At 40.0% G+C, this 18,102-nt stretch overlaps 2 protein-coding genes across 3 annotated transcripts in view; one reads left to right on the top strand and one right to left on the bottom strand.

Moving 5' to 3' along the window:
* Nucleotides 1-11,076, top strand: part of LOC122655755 (inter alpha-trypsin inhibitor, heavy chain 4) — a 51,322-nt gene extending 40,246 nt beyond the window's left edge. The window contains exon 13 of the mRNA XM_043850073.1: nucleotides 10,626-11,076. Coding sequence (XP_043706008.1) covers nucleotides 10,626-10,970 — 345 coding nt within the window. The 3' untranslated portion in view covers nucleotides 10,971-11,076. The remainder of the gene's footprint in view (nucleotides 1-10,625) is intronic.
* Nucleotides 11,077-11,960: 884 nt separating this feature from the next.
* LOC122655756 (protein LAZ1 homolog 2) lies at nucleotides 11,961-17,868 on the bottom strand. 2 transcript variants are annotated; one of them, XM_043850075.1, is made up of 10 exons: nucleotides 17,705-17,868; nucleotides 17,371-17,542; nucleotides 16,374-16,430; nucleotides 15,633-15,741; nucleotides 14,877-15,070; nucleotides 14,715-14,803; nucleotides 14,109-14,358; nucleotides 12,461-12,694; nucleotides 12,057-12,310; nucleotides 11,961-12,016 (listed from the first exon to the last, which is right to left on the bottom strand). In XM_043850075.1, exons 2-9 carry the CDS (start codon nucleotides 17,518-17,520, stop codon nucleotides 12,059-12,061), a joined length of 1,335 nt encoding a protein of 444 aa, XP_043706010.1. In that variant the 5' UTR covers nucleotides 17,521-17,542; nucleotides 17,705-17,868; the 3' UTR covers nucleotides 11,961-12,016; nucleotides 12,057-12,058. The 2 variants fall into 2 exon arrangements, with proteins under 2 accessions (XP_043706010.1, XP_043706009.1); XM_043850074.1 differs by lacking the exon at nucleotides 11,961-12,016 and having other exon boundaries at nucleotides 12,023-12,310.
* Nucleotides 17,869-18,102: the final 234 nt, after the last annotated feature.

Raw genomic sequence — 18,102 nt, 5'->3', positions numbered from 1 at the left:
GAGACACATCTATAGCCATAAGCACAGAAACTATGCTCATAAAACTTTTTTTTTTTTTACATTAAAATACATCGGAAATGGGAAGCATATCTTTAGGGGAAAGCTAATTAATTCTTTTGATAAATTCGAAACTTTAATTGATAAAAATAAGAGGAAAAGAAGCCTGATTGTATGCTAAAATGAAGTGTAGCAAGGCCCAATGGCAGAAACCACAGCAATCGCAGCAGGTATACAATATCTGATTCACATTGTATCTCCATGTTTTTTTTTTCGATAGATACCTATTCTATGGGGGAGGAAGGGAAGACGAGAGCCAGCCAACCAGGAGGCTTGAACCCAAGACATCTTGGTAGGGTGGGCTTTTACGCTCCACACTTCTACCAACTGTTGTTGCAGGGCATTCAGCCAGCCCGCCAGGCCTAGCCTACCAGGCCCAGCCCAAGTTCATGAAAGCAGCTGGCCCATCAAAGTAGGCCCAGTCCAAGTTCATGACCAGCCCAGATCTGTCCAACCTGGACTGATTACAATTCTGCCTCTCACAGCAAAGTCATGAACCCTTGGGACTGCCAAATCTGGCCCCACAAGTCAACAACAGTCTAGTGACTTTTCAATCCCAACAGTGACTCTTCAGTTCCAACAAAGTGTCTTTTAATTTTCCTAGTTTCTAGTTAAGTGTTTTTTCACGTTTCTACGCAGTTTTAATGTTTTCTTTAATTATTTTTGTTTGTAGTTCTTATTGTTAAGAATAGGAGTTTAAGGGTATTCTTGTATATAACCACATGTATTTTATGTTTCTTGTTATTTGTATAAGGCGGGGCCCCTGTGTAATTAGTTATTCTTTTTCAATATAAGGAAGTTTGTCTCTAGTTTGAGATAATGGAGATTAAACACAACCGTATGTGCTCTTCTCTTTCCCTCTCTTTTCCTTCTTCTCCTTCCTCTCTAAAAATGAACATGGTATCGAGCCTACTCTTCCCGGAGTTTGAAGGTGTTAGAAGGGTGTTTAGTGGACCAAGAGGTGGTTTCCTCTCTTGGTTGTTCTTGGAGTTTGAGCTCCAACCTGCGGTTCTTCACAGATCTGTTTTCTCTCTCGGTTCTCATCCAAATGGAGAGCAACCAAGTGCTCTAGTTTCGTTTGGAGGTTACCTTTCTTCCCATTGTGTCATCTCAAGCCGGTTGGGAGCATCGAGGGCGGGAGTGAATCTCGGCCAGGATCGTTACGCCTGTTTTCCGCCGGCCAGTGTGGGATTGGCAATAGCTCTTCACTGAGCTTTGTTTGGGAGCTTTTTGGACTACCCACTGTCGTTTCTTGGTAAGGAAGACTTTTCTTTTCTACTCATTGCTGTTTTACATTTGTGTGAGGCTCTGAAGCTTTTTCGGGCTTTGTGGTCTAGGTTACCTCATTTTTCTTCTACATTTACTTGGGAATCTATTGTTCTTGCTTGAAGTCTTGTTGATTGCTCCTCTCGAGTGTTTGTTTTAAAACCACAATGGGTGAAAAAAGCTGTTGAGACATCTGAACTTCCCACTATTACGGAGCCTTGCCAATCCCTCCATCATATGAGAATCAAATGTTCGGCTCCCCATTGTTAAGCGATAGTAACAATTACTTGGATTGGTCACGGTCGATGAAGCTTATCCTTGAAGTAGGGGGAAGTTGGGATATATATCCGGGAGCTTTAAGGCCCCTTCCATTGATGATCCGGGTTACTCTAAATGGGAAACCGAGAACTCCTTGTGATGACTTGGCTCATTTTTCAATGAGGCGAGGAGATTGGAAGAAGGTTTATGAAGCGAGGAGGCAGACGAAAGATATTTGGGATAGTGTTGCTCGTATTTTTGATAGAGTGGGGGACTCTGAGGTTTATCAACTTCTTGACCCAGTTGTTAGCTGCGTCGGGGTGGCAAAAGTATCTCTAAAGTACTATAGCCTTGTTGTGGGACTTTGGGAGGAGTATGATCGCTACGGAGATCTCGGGTGTGTCACATTGATGAGCCTAAAGTGCATCGGTTATTTGAGAAGGAGAGGTCTGTTCCTTTGGAGGAGTCTTAACTACGAGTTTGAACCCATACGGAGTACGAGATACTTGGCCGACCAAGTCTTCCCTCCCTGGAGGAGGTGTGTGGTTATTCTGAGTGAGGGAAGCGCGTAGAAGTGCTATGGAGACCACTCCCGCTGTTGAGCGCTGCTCTTGTTTCATCCATCGCTCCACAGGACCGTCCTCCCTTGGCTGAGGGGGTTTGGTAGAGGCCGATTCTCCTGTGACTATTGTGGCCAGTCGGGCATAAAAGGAGTTTTGTTGGGATCTTCGCTGGGAAACCACCCTCTCGGCCCCCCGGGGGGGGGGAAAGGACCGAAGAAGAATGGGCCAAGCCCGTGTTGGGGGGTTCATCCGGTCGTCTCTCTTTTCATCAAAGACATAGCGTTTTGGTCGGATTGTGCACGCTTGGTGGTCCTCCTCTCCTTGCTCCTTGCTCTACAGTCTCTACTTCATTTTTCTTCCCTTGGGTATGACTCGGGGGCCATGGGATCTGTTTGGGGTGGGGGTGTTTTAACTCCTATTGTTCGGTTTTTTGGAAAGTAAGGTAACTGGTTCCTCTCCTCTCGGGTAGGGTGTCGCGTTACCTTCCCCCCTATTTTTCCCTTGAGTTTTTTTTTTGTTTTTTTTTTTGGGTGTTGCTATCTTTGACTGCTTTCCTACCCGTCTTTTTCGGGTGGTTTGGGGGAGGGGGGGGGGGGGGGGGGGGGGGGCGGGAGGGGCAGGGGGGGGCGTGAGACCGATGGATTTTGTGTGGACGGGCTGCTTCCCCTGTGACGATAGCTCGATCTTATGTGTGTGGGCAACATGGCGGACGTACACGGAGGACATTTTGCTTTGGCGCCGGCGTTTGGGACATCCTTCCTTTTACGCATTATGAGAAAAATGTTGCCCCATTTATTTACCTCTTTTCACTGTCGATCATGTTTTTCATTGTGAACCTTGTCTTTTTTGCGAAAAGTTGTAAGGCAGTTTATCCATCTTCTAGCAAGATTTATTTCACCTTTTCACATTGTTCATACTTGATGTTTGGGGCCCTTCCTGTTACTTCTTTACGTGGCTTCCGCTACTTTGTCTCCTTTATTGATGACTTCTCTCGAGTTACTTGGGTTTATCTCTTGAAACAAAAGAGTGATGTCTATGTTGCATTTAAAAACTTTTATGAGTTGGTTTACACTCGAGTTTCAAACTCGTATTGATTGTCCGTTACGATAAAGGTGGAAGTATATGTATGGTGGTTTGGAGTCCTTTTTTCGGCGTGGCATTATCCACCGGTGGCTTGTGTTGATACCCCTCAACAAAATGGGGTTCTTGAAAGAAAAACCGCCGCCTTGGAAGTAGCCCGGTCTCTTTGGTTTACAATGCATGTTCCAAAACCTTTTGGTCCGATGCCTTACTCACTAGAGTCTTTCTTATCAATCATATGCCCTCCGGTGTCTTGAACTTCAAAGTACCTCTTGCGGTCTTACCCTTACTTTCTTCTTCTTTTTCACTTCCCCACGGGTCTTTGGTTGCATCTGCTATGTCCATCTTAGCAAATCTGCCCACACTAAATTGGATCCTAAGTCCTCGGTGCATCTTTCTTGGGTATTCCTCTACCTCTAAAGGCTACACATGTTATCACCCCTCTACCCGTCGGTGGCTTCTCTCCAAAGATGTTTCTTTCTTTGAACATCTCCGTATTTTGATCACCTCTTCGAGGGTGTCGTGGTAGGTGAGGTTGAAGAGGCTCCGAGTTTCTATCATTTCCTTCCCCCTCTCTCGTCCCTATTTCCCCATTTCAAATTGTGAGGAAAGAAAAGGTCCGAGGATCTTTGTTGAGGGGAGTCTCCGAGTGCAGAGGTGAACAGAGAGCGGGGAGCTACTTGTGTATACAAAGGACAAGAGAAATCCTCCTTCATGGCTCCCTATACGAGAAGACCCGCCAAAATCCTCCTTCGTCTCCTCATCCTGAGACAGGTATACCTTCCTCTACTCCTACACCCTCGGACTTAGATCTTCCTATTGCTCACCGCAAAGGAACTCGAGCTTGTACTAATCCCATTGCCAAGTTTGTCTCCTATGATTCTGTCTCCCTACAGTATTGCTTTCACAGGTGGCTATCTCCTCCATCTCTATTCCTAAGAATGTAGTAGAGGCCATGGCTGATCCAAAATGGAGAGAAGCAATGAATACCGAGATGGTGGCCCTTGAGAAGAACCACACTTGGGATCTTGTTGAACTCCCAAAGGGGAGAGTTCTGTTGGATGCGAGATGGGTATTCACGATCAAGTTCAAGTCCGATGGTACTGTAGAGATATAAGGCAAGGCGGTTGCTAAGGGCTATACCGGTGTATGGCATTGATTATCGGGAAACCTTTGCTCCAGTGGCCAAGCATAACTCCATTCGGGTACTCCTCTCAATGGTGCAAACCTTGATTGGCCATTATACCGCTTGATGTAAAGAATGCTTTCTTACATGGTGACTTAGAAGAAGAAGTCTACATGCACTCTCCCCGGGTTCAAGCATCCTAGTGGTAATGGAAAAGTGTGTCGCCTCGGAAAGCGCTTTATGGCCTTAAACAATCTCCTAAGGCTTGGTTTGAGAGGTTTAGGCAAGCTATTCTACGAATGGATACATCCAAAGTCAAGCTGATCACACTTTGTTTATACAAAGGAAGGGCAACACTATTACAGCTCTTATTGTATATGTTGATGACATTGTGGTCACGGGGAGCAATAACCGAAATCACAAAGCTTAAACTTTACTTGGCTCGGCGTTTGAGATCAAAGATCTTGGTCCATTGAAGTATTTTCTAGGGATTGAAGTTTCAAGATCCAAGCAAGGGATCGGTGTTTGTCGGAGGAAGTTTGTCCTTGATCTACTTACGGAGACGGGGTACTTAGGGTGTAAACCAACCTTCTCTCCTATTGATCGAGAATCACAAACTAGGAGAAGATTGTGGTGAGCCCCTTGTAGATGCTGAAAAATATCGAGATTAGTAGGCAAGCTAATCTATCTTTCCCTTACCCGACCGGACATAACCTATCTTTGTTGGCGTGGTAAGTCGGTTTATGCATGCACCCAAAATGGGACATCTTGATGCAGTGTATAGGATCCTCGGATACTTAAAGTCATGCCCTGGAAAAGGTCTTCTCTTCTCTAGAAATGGTCACTGAGGATCGAAGCATACACTCGATCTTGACTGGCTGGATCTATTTCGATCGAAGATCCACTTCGGGATCTTGTACTTTTGTTGGTGGGAATTTGGTTACTTGGAGAAGTAAGAAGCAACTTTGTGGTGGCTAGGTCAAGTCTTGAGGCGGAATTTAGAGCTATGGCTCACGGAGTGTGTGAAGTCTTGTGGTGAAGAGACTTGTTCGGAATTGGGATTTGAGATCCAAACCTATGAGTTTATATTGTGACAACAAGGCAGCCATAAGTATTGCCCACAACCGATGCAACATGATAGGACCAAGCATGTTGAGGTTGATAGACATTTTATCAAGGAAAAGATTGAGTCAAAGACCATCCGTACCCTTTTGTGAAGACGAATGAACAAGTGGCCGACATCTTCACCAAAGGACTTAGCACTCATCACTTTGATCATTTATTGAACAAGCTGGGTATGTATGACATATACCACCCAGCTTGAGGGGGAGTGTTAAGAATAGGAGTTTAAGGGTATTCTTGTATATAACCACATGTATTTTATGTTTCTTCATTATTTGTATAAGGCAGGGGCCTGTGTAATTAGTTATTCTTTTTCAATATAAGGAAGTTTGTCTCTAGTTTGAGATAATGGAGATTAAACACAACCGTATGTGCTCTTCTCTTTCCCTCTCTTTTCCTTCTTCTCCTTCCTCTCTAAAAATGAACACTTATATCTTGGGAATATTTTCTATTTCTTGGTTTTAGTTTCTAGGTCTAGATTTTATTTTCTATCATTGGTTCTTTCTTTCTAGGTGTGGGAATTCCATCTAGCTTGGAAATTCCAAGTCTCTTTATGTCAAATGCATGTATCTCAAGAGGATGCCTAGTCTCCTCTTCCCTTATAAATACCAAATCATGGAGGCTGTTTCAGCAACCCAGAATTTTGAAAACAAAAATCCTCTTGTGACTTTGTGAGAACTCTTGTGAGAAACAAGAGCTGTGAGACTCAGCAACCCAGGTGGGACTCCAGCTCTACATCTTAATCCTATTCTCTTCCAGATTCGATCTTGGCTTCCTTACCCTCTCGGGTTTGCACCAACTGCACTAGACAATTGTTCTCTTGTATCTCCATGTTTGATAACTCGATCCCTGTAGATTCCTTACAAGAAAAAGCCTACAATTGATCTTTGATTCTTTTCAGGATCACATGAATAGGGATAGCATAATTCTTGAACTCTTATTTTTGGCCTGCGAAATACTCTAATAATAGCACGAATTAACTACTATAGCGTTTTACCCTCCTGTAGAACCTAACCATGCTGCATCACGAACAGGGGGGAAAAATCTCTTGGGTCAACCAACTAAATCTTGTTCCAAAATGTTACTCCAGATTTAAGCAGTGAAGTGGCAAGAATACTGCAGTGGAGCAAACCTTAAATATTATGTGTCAGCTATACAATTGAATGCATTGGTACTATAATCGAGGAGCAACCCTGAGTCCATTGTATCTTCACTCGAACCTCATCTGTGATTAGAAAACATGAGGTCTAATTGAAAATCTCAGCTGTTTTGTTCTTTCAGTAGCTTCCGAATATATACGTTCTGTAGAAGTGAGCTACTTTCTTTCAGTTAGAATATAAATTCATTCTATTATTGTATATCTCTGTCGAGGTACATTTAATGTGTTTCCTTTTCTTTTGTTGGAAGGTTTTTGGGCTCTTTTATTTACTAGGGGTTTGGAGCTAGGTTCACTCCCTTTGTTGGGCCTTAAACTCCTTCTGCTATCAATTTTTTTTAGGGGCATCCCAGAGTCCTAAGCACAATCTCACTCCCCCCCCCTCTGTGTCTCTGTGTACATCATCATTGAAAGGAATAGTTGTAGTTAATCTCCATGCTCCTTGGAGGGTTCTTAGTGATAAAATTTGGTTTCAAGTACTATATTCAAGCTACAGAAGACTGGGCTTAGGACTTTTAGCATGTAAAGTATGTCTCCTAACCCGCCAACAGTAAGGATTGAAGACTATTTAGAATTTATTTATTTTTAGAATATGTTCCTTGATGGCTATATTTGAAATTTTATAAACAAAGAAGCAATTGAATGTGGTAGAAAAGGACTTTCTATTTGCAGCTATAGATATATCTAATTTTTAAGGTGGCTAAAACCCATGTTAAGAGCTGGGGACACGTGAAACGTTGTAATTGGGTTCATTTAGCTTTGAGTTTCATAAATGCGTAGTTTCTTTGACACTCCATTGGGTATGTGGACAGTCTTCTAGCTGTTATGTTATAAATTTCTGTTACTTGTTTTACTTGTTTCTAGTTGGGCACGTGATTCTAGTTGCTCAAATTTTAATAGCTACAGCAGAGCAGATAGTGAGTTATTCTGGTAAGTGTTTCATTAAAACATCTTACTTTATACAATCTAAATTAGTTTTAATAAAGTTTAAAAGGAAATGAACGAAATTTCGGCGAAACAGTGCTGATTCTGGGTTTCACCTCTTGTTTCGTCTCTTACAAATGTCAAAATTAGCGAAATTTCGGCGAGTTTTTTGAACTTTGGTTTTGATAAGAGAAGTAGTTGGGCTGGATCTGGACCCTCCAGACCAATCTCCTTGTGGGTTGTCAGAGACCATAGTTGGACTTCTCTGTTCTGTGCTGAACGTTTGGTGGACCAGTTGTTCAATAAGGCCAGTTTTATGTTCTAAATTTCTAGGCTGCATAGTTGTCAGGGCACCAAGGCGAGAGTTATTCTGGAAAATGTACCCCATTCATTATTCTGCTTTCAGTTCTGGGTTTGTTTTACTTATTTTTTCTCCCCCCCCCCCCCCTTCTTTTTCATTCCCTTTTTCGATGCTTATGTTCCCCATTTTTTGGACTAAAATTGATCTGGGTGCCTCGACACATAAGGCGACTAGCCTTGGACATGTCCGGGCACCTTATTTACAACTATGCTAGGCTGCAAGAAGCAATAACTACTCCCAATAACAACTATGCTATGCTAGTTACTGGTTTTCTGAAAACCACATTACCTGTTTTTAGTCTCCAAAATTTATTGGCCTCCCCTATGTTCTCCATTTTCAAGGAGTAATGGCTCATTTTGTTCATTTTAGTTTCTGTACAAAAAGTTCCATCGGGTGCCCATTTGATGCTTTTAAGAGAAGCTGAAACATTTTTTGGTCAGTTCTGTAATTCTGTTTTCCTGTGTTCTTCAGGTTGGTGTGTTGATTAAGCTTTGGGCTCACTGATCTTTTCCCTTATGTTGGCTCATTGCTCTTTCGGGCCATAACCCACTAGAGTTAGGGTTTGCAGATAAATTTTGAATACATGTGATAGAAATTTTTTTTATTTACTAGTTGGTTCTTTTGAATGGGTTTCTTTTTTTGGTAGCATTTTGTTTCTGATTATATACTGGTGCTTCGTTAATTTCTGCTGACCATATGTACAAACTATTTGTTTGAAATAATTATGCATACTGGTGCCCTTTATTTATTTATTTTTAATTATGCATATGGAATGCTGTCTGCACTTGGTGTTAACTGCATTAGTTTTTATTTTCTTCATGATTAAATTATCATGATTGCTGCTGTATTAGTGGTTATAAATGAGTTGTATGAATTAAAAATTTAAAGAAAAAGTGAATTTAATGTTTTGGTAAAAAATAAACACCTCACTGGGTTATTTGGATGCATGCTGAAGCATTTAGGTTCTAACCTGTACTAAGTAATTATTTTATTATTAAAGTATCTCCTGTGCCTCATTCTTACAGAAAATATCTCCCATATTCATTCTTGAGAAAAAAATAGCCAAACTGCACACCAGTCTAAACTTATAGATAAAGTACACCAAGATTTGGAAGAAAAAGGTGGTCTTGCTTGGCGCGTTGGTCAAGTGCTCACTTGCTGAACGCTTGGTCACGGGTTCAAGTCCTGGAAACAGGGGTAAGGCTGCATACATTTGACCCTCCCCAGACCCTGCTAAACGCGAGAGCCTTGTGCACTGGGTACAGCCTTTAAGATTTGGAAGAAATATTGTTTCTGCACAAAGTGGGATGGTAACTCCACTTGACATTGAGTGAGTGGGTTTTCAGTTTTAATATTTACCCTTCTTCGTCGAGGGAAAAAAAAGCTAGTCTTGCTCGGATCTATCATAGAGGCAGAGGGTACAAATCAATGAAATTATGTGGTATTCTCTAGATACTTTCCAAGTTCATTGTTAGACATTGATTAAAAAAGGACTTCGGTGTGTCGAGCGTCGGCTAAACAAAACTTCAATACTGTTGGTCTTCGACTGAGGTATCCTGCCAATAGATGCACCAGAAGGTTTCTGATACTGGCATTGAAATTCCACAAGATTGATTATTTCAAGTGATGGGATTACTGATGGACTCCGCAAGATTGATGATTTCAAGTCGTAGTCATGGGAGGGAAGTAGGAAGTAGGCCGTGATGGACAATATTGCAGATTTCTCTTAACCACTACCCTAGTTCTAATGTGTATTGGAGGTCAAGGAAATACATAAAACAATTTGAGCACATATATGATAGAACAAAGGCAATTGATTGAGAAAAAACTGAGTTTTACAGGTGTTGAAAATTTAACATTGACCATGATTTTTCAAACATGTCAGTACACCATCGAAATGGCCTTGCGAAGTTAACCAACAAGGAACGAAAGGAAAAGCTTTGTTGGGGAGGGAGGGAGAGAGAGATGTATCAAAATCGGAGAGCTGACCTCTGGGTTTAAGGACATCAAGTTCTGTGTAGATAGGATATTATTTCTCAAACCCAGTGTAATGATGTTATTATTCTAACCCAGTGTGTAAAAAGGAAATTTCTTTTTCTTGTTAGAATAAGGACCATGCTTGCATATCTGTTGAAGTGTTTGTCTGCATTTGTAGCGACATTATTTTTTTTTTAGTGAATAACTTTAAGAAAAGAAGTAAATATTTGGGGGTCAACTTGGATACTCTTTTATTGATTTGTATGTTTTACTTTTATCATGTCAAACAATTATGTATTTTCTACATATTAAAGTAATAACTATATTTGTTCTTGGCTAAATAGCACATGCATGGGGGATGTAACTTCTGTTCCTTCTCGTGTATGTCTAGTCAATAGCATATTATCATATGTTGTTCCATGCACTATTCATTTAGTATTTGAATTGGAGTTCACCTTGTAATCTCTTAACGCCATGTTGGGGTAGCAGTAGAAACATTCTATGTAATACATGTATGAGATCTCCAGCCCATTTGCCCTATTTTTCTTTCTCATTTCACCATTTAGAGTCCCTTTGGTTGCAAATGTTTTCTGTTATAACCTTTTTTCTTCATTTCTTGACATAATAGCAGATATTTCATTTGGAGTTTGTTTGGTTGCCAATAATATTTTCCCCCATTGATTGTATAGTTTTTGTTTAACCTACTGATTGTTCTTTAAAATCCATGTCATTTAGGTTTCAAACAAAGTTGACCTCCAGAGTCTGGTAGACTCCAAAGGCTGCAAAGCAATTTTGCTTCAGAGCTTGAGCGTGGGCTTTGGCGATTTGAATGCAACAGCTGAGAACATTCCTCCAGGATATGTAGGTGACTCGTCTGAACCTTCCGACATAATAATCAAGGCAGCTTCAAACTGTTGCAGCAGGGTGGCTGATTGCTGCTGTTGCATGTGCTGCATCAAAGCTTGTTCCCGGTTGAATGACCAATGTGCCGTCGCCCTAACACAGTGCTGCACTGCCTTGTCGTGTTTTGGCTGCTTCACCTGCTGTTCAGATATCTGTTGTTCAAGTGGTGATGGATGATCAACAAGTTAAGAGGAAAATGACATATTACTTCTATATGTAGTTTGTGAGTTATTCTTTAAACGCGATATGCAATATTCTTCCCCTTTGTAAATATGCCGGAGCATGGTTGACATATACATATTGATGGTCTCTTTGACCGTTTGGTCACTGTATAAGCGAGTATCCATATTGATGCAGTTAGTAACCTCTTATTCATATAGTTACAGGCTGCTGAAATAGTTCACAGCCTCTGGACAGTTGATTTCACAATACTCCTGGAAGTATGAACTCTGAAACTTCAGATGATTTGAGCGCAGCGGCTGTGGATGTCAAACGGATAAACTTTGTTTAGGTGGTTTGGGCAGAGCTTGCAAGGGTCGATGGTGGTAGCACAACGGAGACTGTGTATGGCATAGATGGTCGAGGTGATTGATACCAAATATAACTATAGATTATAACTATTAGACTAGCTGTTAAACAAAAATTAATCTCAGTAGTGCAACAACACAAGGGCACAACCAGGAATGATGATGGAAGGTAGGGCAGACTGCAAAAGAATACATTCCCTTTTCTTTAAATATTTCTCAATCAGAACCCAACCTGCCCTATGAAAACATGGATGAGGCTTACTAATTCTACTAGAAAACTTGGGTTCTTGTGTCTTTCTAAATCCCATACCTAACCTTGACCTGGTTAAGTAGGGTTCATACCACACCCTAATCTTACAGACGGATTTGCTTGTCTCATTGCCATTCATGGTTTATGTCGAAAAACCAAATAAAATACTTCTATGTTTTAAGAAATTGTGCTTGATGTCTGTTAGGCTAGATATGGTGGCCTGGAGTTGAGCAGCTGCCAAGACTTGTAACGAAAAATGATTTCATGTTGGCTTGTTAACAATTTCAACACCAACAAATCCATTATCAGACTTGAAAAACAGCGTACTAATCACGTGCATTTGCAACTGAACTTTCACCAGTGAGTGCATACTAAATCAAACAAGATTTAGACTTAGAAGAGATGCTCTACAACTACAAGAGCCCCTCGGGTGGGATTCACATTGTCTCCAAACCCAATTGTCCTTCCTACATCCTTTCCAGGCACATTCAATTTGGTCTGGTGTCCTTTTGTTCATCAGTTCCACTAACGGTTTCAGAGATCACCTCCTCCTTAGAACTTACCATATGAGACTCACTTTCGGTGATGTTTTCCTGGACATGTTCAACTTCTGCCTTTGAATCTTTCTCCTTGCTATCGGAGCCTGTCGAGCTAAGATGTAACTTATCCTGTATCTTTGTCACACCTTTCTCCATGGGCTCTATTGCTTGATTTATGGTCAGTACAACGTCCTTGATAACCTGCATAGAACAAAAAAAAGAGAGGCTGAAAAGTTAAACCTGCTAAGAACATGCTAAAAAATAGAGGCTGAAAACTTAGATAATACAGATCATACATGTGTTAATCTAAAGAAAATTGCATGGTAGGCAGAAAGACAGGAGGGTGCTTACATGTTCGCCGCCTCCAATAACAATGTCTTGAACACTCTCACTGACACTTGTCCCAGGAGACTCAACATGAGTATCAGTTTTTTCAATGAAAGCTGGTTTCTCCTTACCACCCTCCTCCAGCTTCAATATGGCTCTGGTTTCTTTTCTGGAGACCTTCCCGTGCTCAGAAACAGGCAGCAAGCGGTAAGGTTCTGCTGAGAAGACAAAAACATGGGCAACAGCTGCAATAGCCATCTGTCAAGGCAGATGAATAGATGTGCATGATCTTGGCTGTAAATCGCAAACAAATAATGTGCTTCTTTTTATTCTACCACAAAAATAGAGCAATGGTTCTTCAAAAGTTGATATGAATTTATGGAACAACTCTTGCACTAGATGAAGTCTAAATTCATGCACCTTAGTTCTTACATTTACTTTTAATATTTTTCCTTTGGCTCTCCAGATTCATTGTTTATAATCGCTGGCATCATGCCTAAATGAGTCTTAAGTGTCACTAATATGCATGCCTGCATGAAAGTCTATAATATGAGTAGACAGATCAAGGAATCTAAGGAGCATAAATTTTCACATCCAACCAGGAATCTACTCAATGGCTCAGATTGATGGACATGTTGGTGTCATCTACACCAGGAGATCTCACACTATTGATGTAACAGTCCATTGTTAATTCTCCAAAATAATATAAGCCGAAGAAAGAGGATGATATACTTTAAATTCATGACATGCATTTTGTTAAATGTTGAGTAAACTGTTGATTTCCTACAGCACACATTAAAGAAAAGAGGAATTTGTTTGATGATCAATCTGATGATAGCATTATTTGAAACTGAACAAACACTAGTATCTAGTAAATAGTTGAACTAATAGGGTTAGTAACCTCCAGTAAACAGTTAATTGATAGGGCAGCCCATGGCTGCAACCTTAGACGTTTCACCAGTTAACAATCTAATTGAACCCCCCCCCCCCTCCCAAAAAAAAAACTTTCTATTGGATGATCCAAGTTATAGAGTTTCCAATACTTTCTTGCCCACTCAAAGCAAATATATGTATTGTGTGAACTTTGTATTTGCCGAGGCAGCTGAGGACCAGAATGACTCAGTTCAATCACTGGTCAATTGGATATGGTGTTGAAAATATGGGTGTTATGCTCATAGGAGAAGTGTGTATGGAACTTTTGCACTAATTAGCTTGGCCAAAGAAATAAGGGGAAAAAGACTGTTCCCAAATGGCTAGACACAGAAATGCAATTTTACCCTGCAAATGGAATGCACCAAGAACTGTGGTGGCAAAATCCGGCAGGTGTGTACATCAGGACAGTAAAAAGAATATGATAAACAGTTGGAGAAGAAGTCTAAAAGTTTGATGGCTAAGATCATCTATTTTCATTTTTTTAATTGATTCATTGACATTATCCACTGCATGGTAGGTCCTGTACACATAGATATGCACTACATGTCTTATTATTATCATTCATTATCTATTTTGCTTACTAGCTGGACTGGGACAGTCATCTTAAACTCCTTCACCGCAAAAGGTAATGACTCAACAAGGGTGTGGTTTATTTATAAAGGAGAACCAAGCTTCCAGTCAACTAGTTGTAGGAATGCTTTCAGTTCCCTTGGTCATATAGCACAAGGTGACAACTTACTTCTATGCAGATGAGGAAATCCTGTAATCCATTTCGAAATTTCTTGTCCTTGGGTAAAACACCAAGTGCGCATAATATTGCGATACCAACACCTTGCCACCAAGTTGCAAATACAATGGCCTTGAAGCTGATGAACTTTGCAAGTGGTTTTATTGGTTGGAGTCTCTGATGAGTAACATTGTAGAACTGCACAAGACAATACAAAGCCCACATCTGACTGAAGTTCAGCACTGCTGCTATATATGGGTACCTACAAGAAATAACCACCAGCTTACCTTAAAAATGAAGGAACAATGAAGGAAATCATGGACACAGACCCAAAAAAAAAAAGTAGTCCAATTAAGTTTAGCCATAAAATTTGGGCTTGCATGCATACAATCTAATAAAAAACATATTTACTTACAACCTCATGTATATATTCGTTGATACAATTAGTAAAATTTTCAGGTGCAAAAGAAATTCTGGACTAGTTAGATTGTACAATTCAACCAAAATGGATGCAAAGATAGTAAACAAATGGTGTTATACCACACCAATACCTCTAATCATGAAAGCAAAGGCATTTTGGTATCCTCACTGAGCAGTTTAGTTGTACATGATACATACCCATAGTACCACTTGAATTCTCCATCACCATAAACACCAAAGAGTTCCAACAATAAGGCCAGGAAGGCACAAGCAGTCTTCAGAATCATCTGAGCCATCCACAGTTATTAGATTCAAACAGAATGAAAAGCATGACAGAAAGGAGAATGTTTGTTGGCTTACATATTGTACAAGACCAAATTTCACTGTTTTGTACAAGTCTTTTCCAAGCGCACTTGGCTGGAGGAAAAAACTGATAAATGATCTCTTATGTGCTGTTTGTTCTAGCAATGGCTTGTCTTCTTCTTCTACCAATGGTTTGGAGAGTTGTTTTCTTGATTCACCTTCTAGGACTTCCATGACTCTTTCTTCACCACCTGACATGGTTCTTCTATTAGATGGGTCTTGATACTACACCTAGGTAACATGTAATTTAGAGGTATATGAAGGTGTATACTTGTATCCTACGATCACAGAAATTTCTAGAGCAATCTAAAGATGCTAATATTACATCCAACAAGAATATATAAGCACCAATGATACACTCAATCCCAAGGTAAGGATACAAATTTAATTCTGAGGTAGAAGCTCTGAGAAATAGCACTAGAAGCACAATGTCAACATTGAATAATATACATACTCATTTTCTTCTTGGATTTTAGCATCATCTCTTTTGTCTTGGTACATGTTTGTGTGAATGAGGGGACCTTTCAACCTTAATTTTATATGATTGGTATAATCAAAAGGGTTCAATTTGTTGAGTTAAAAAAAAAACATTGAATAACGAAAAATGGAAAAGAAGTCATGAAATAACAGAAGTCTGACAATAAATTGACTAATTCTAGTAAGGAAAATTCCAGTTTATCTAACCAAATTTAGTGTGAAACGGATATATATAATGGCTCTCTAGTGAGAAACAATCAAAAGCTGAACGCTTACCAAGGCAGGCAACCAAATATCTTCCAAAAGCATACAAAGCAAATGCTTCATAGCAGTTCCTCAGGATATCACATGCAATGGAAAATCTGTAGTTCCACAAGGATATAATCTGGGAGGAAAAATGTAAAAATAAAGAGGATGCCAAAATTGGAGTTGCACACGAATGGTAAACAGATTTCAACTCTAAGAAATGTTTTTTTTCCTGGTGTGATGGGCTCAACCTGTGTCACCAACAAAGTGAGGCCTTCATTTTCATGTTGCTCAGGAAACACAAAGTTTGACATGAGAAAACAATTTAATAAAACAGAGTCTAATGTTTTCATTTCAGCAATCAAATAGACATGTGGGTCACACTGCTTAGGGAATAGCATCGAAAAGCTTGTGAACTACCATATTAACTGCTCCTACAATTTCTAAATGTTTGATCTTGCAATCTTTGGAATCTTACCAGGATTGGAGTAAACAATGAAATGTCTATTCCATGGACTGTGGACCATTCAATATGGTAGATCAAAAGCAAGCAAATTAGGCCTCCATACTTAAAAACACATGTTTTTGTCAAATTAGATTTTTCCTTTCTATTTGGGAGGACGGTTAACATTACTCCTTATTTTCATATGCCCAAGCATGTCGATTGAGATGTCTATGGGGTGAGAGGTGAACGTCTGTTTCTTCATGTCAAATTTAAAAAATATCTAAATGGAAGTGCCTATGATGCTTTCAGTTGGAGTTGATACTTACAGACTCACAAGCATAGACAGGAACCATGAAAATAACCGCAACAATCCATTTCTGTTCCTGAGAACAAATCAAGTTTGTCTGTGTTAGGCTCTAACTAAACTAAAATTGAACATAACCTTGATTTCTCCATTTTTTCTTCATCTTCTTAATTTTATATTCTGTTAGAAGTCCACATGCCATGCCCAAGGAACCAAAGTTCCACCTGAATAATTCTCTGATAGAGACAAATATATATGAACCTCAGCAATTACACAAATAGAATTTAACATGGAAACAAAAGACACTGAGTGCTGGACATTGAGTATCTTCAACATTTATTGGCTACAAAATATAAACATGTAGTCATCCCCCACTATTTAACTGTGGCTCGCATATGTATAATAGAAAAAGGATATTGACTTCATTGCATCTGAATCTTTACACTGAACAATTAGATGAACCTAATCATTTGCATATTTCCAAGGATAAAGAATCAGTGCTGATGTAGGTTTCGACCCGCCAGAAACCAAAATTGGTCGAAACCTGCTATTTTTTGGGTAAAACTCGACATGTGATGGGCTGGTCAAAACTGGTCGAAACTACCGAAACTTGATTGGTTGAAACTGGTCGAAACTAGGTATTTTTTTAAACTCCCCTAACGTTTTATCTTGGTTAGCTGCGAAACCTGCAGTTTCAACCGGGATTTTGTTCCATGCATATTTCTACATACCAAAAGTATGCAATAGCTAGTTTATATGTTAAGCCCATCGTGGGCTGAAGAGTTGAAGGAGGATTTGCACACCCATATAGATAGAATTCTATGCTATTCATCCAAGTAATCAACCAACAGAAATATCCAGAATACACATTAATGTAAATCTGTTTGCATCAATTAAACTCATGCCCAAACTCCCTTCTCACAGCAACAAATAATATACTCTCTCCCCATGGAGGTGAAGCAAGTTGGTTAACCAGAGACTACCATGTCCACTCAATTGAAGGATTCTGAAGAACTGACCTCTGGGTTTGTGTAGGATCGAAGATGCTGAAAAATCAGATGGATGGAGAGTATCAATGCAACCAGAACGAGGCATCCTCCTATGATAACAGCTGGTTGGTGAAGAGTTGTATATGCTTCTCCATACTCTAACATGTTAATGGATGCCATTCCATTAACATCTTCTACCAAGCTTGATACGGAAAACTTAAAGCCTTAACTTCTTGTATTATTATGATTAAGCCTAATGTGAATGACAACAATAAAAAATTGGTGAAAGATCATTATCGTTAGAACTTTAACGTATTAAGTTTCTAAGAAGAACTTCAAATTCTGGAAATGTTCAAGGTGGCACTAACCTGCAAGAGGAGTCCGCCGTTACAGCAACTGCAACACCATCTACAGCTCTACGTTAATGCTACGAACTCCAAGAACCCTAACTTGAAATTCTTAGGAAATTGAGAAGCTAATGGCAGTTCTCTAGGAGTATGTAACAGATCGAGTTGCAGAGAGTACCCAGTTGTTGCAGATTAATGAGACATTACTTAATTACGTGTTTCCGTCAAATGCCGACACGTTTCATATAAAGATCGTGGCGTGGCAGTCTACCTGGCGGCACCTCCACTTCACAAGGCGCAAAATTGAAAGACTATCAGACCTTTTGAAAATTGAAAAAGAATGTGATAAGGGCTAATTTAGCCACGTGGCTATCCTTAAATTTTTATTTTTTTTTTCGGATAAGTGAGGGGGGAG

This window comes from Telopea speciosissima, chromosome 3 (assembly GCF_018873765.1).
Source record: "Telopea speciosissima isolate NSW1024214 ecotype Mountain lineage chromosome 3, Tspe_v1, whole genome shotgun sequence".
NCBI classification, from domain to species: Eukaryota; Viridiplantae; Streptophyta; class Magnoliopsida; order Proteales; family Proteaceae; genus Telopea; species Telopea speciosissima.
The sequence above is the reverse complement of the archived record's forward strand: the minus strand, read 5'-3'. Positions and strand labels throughout refer to the sequence as shown.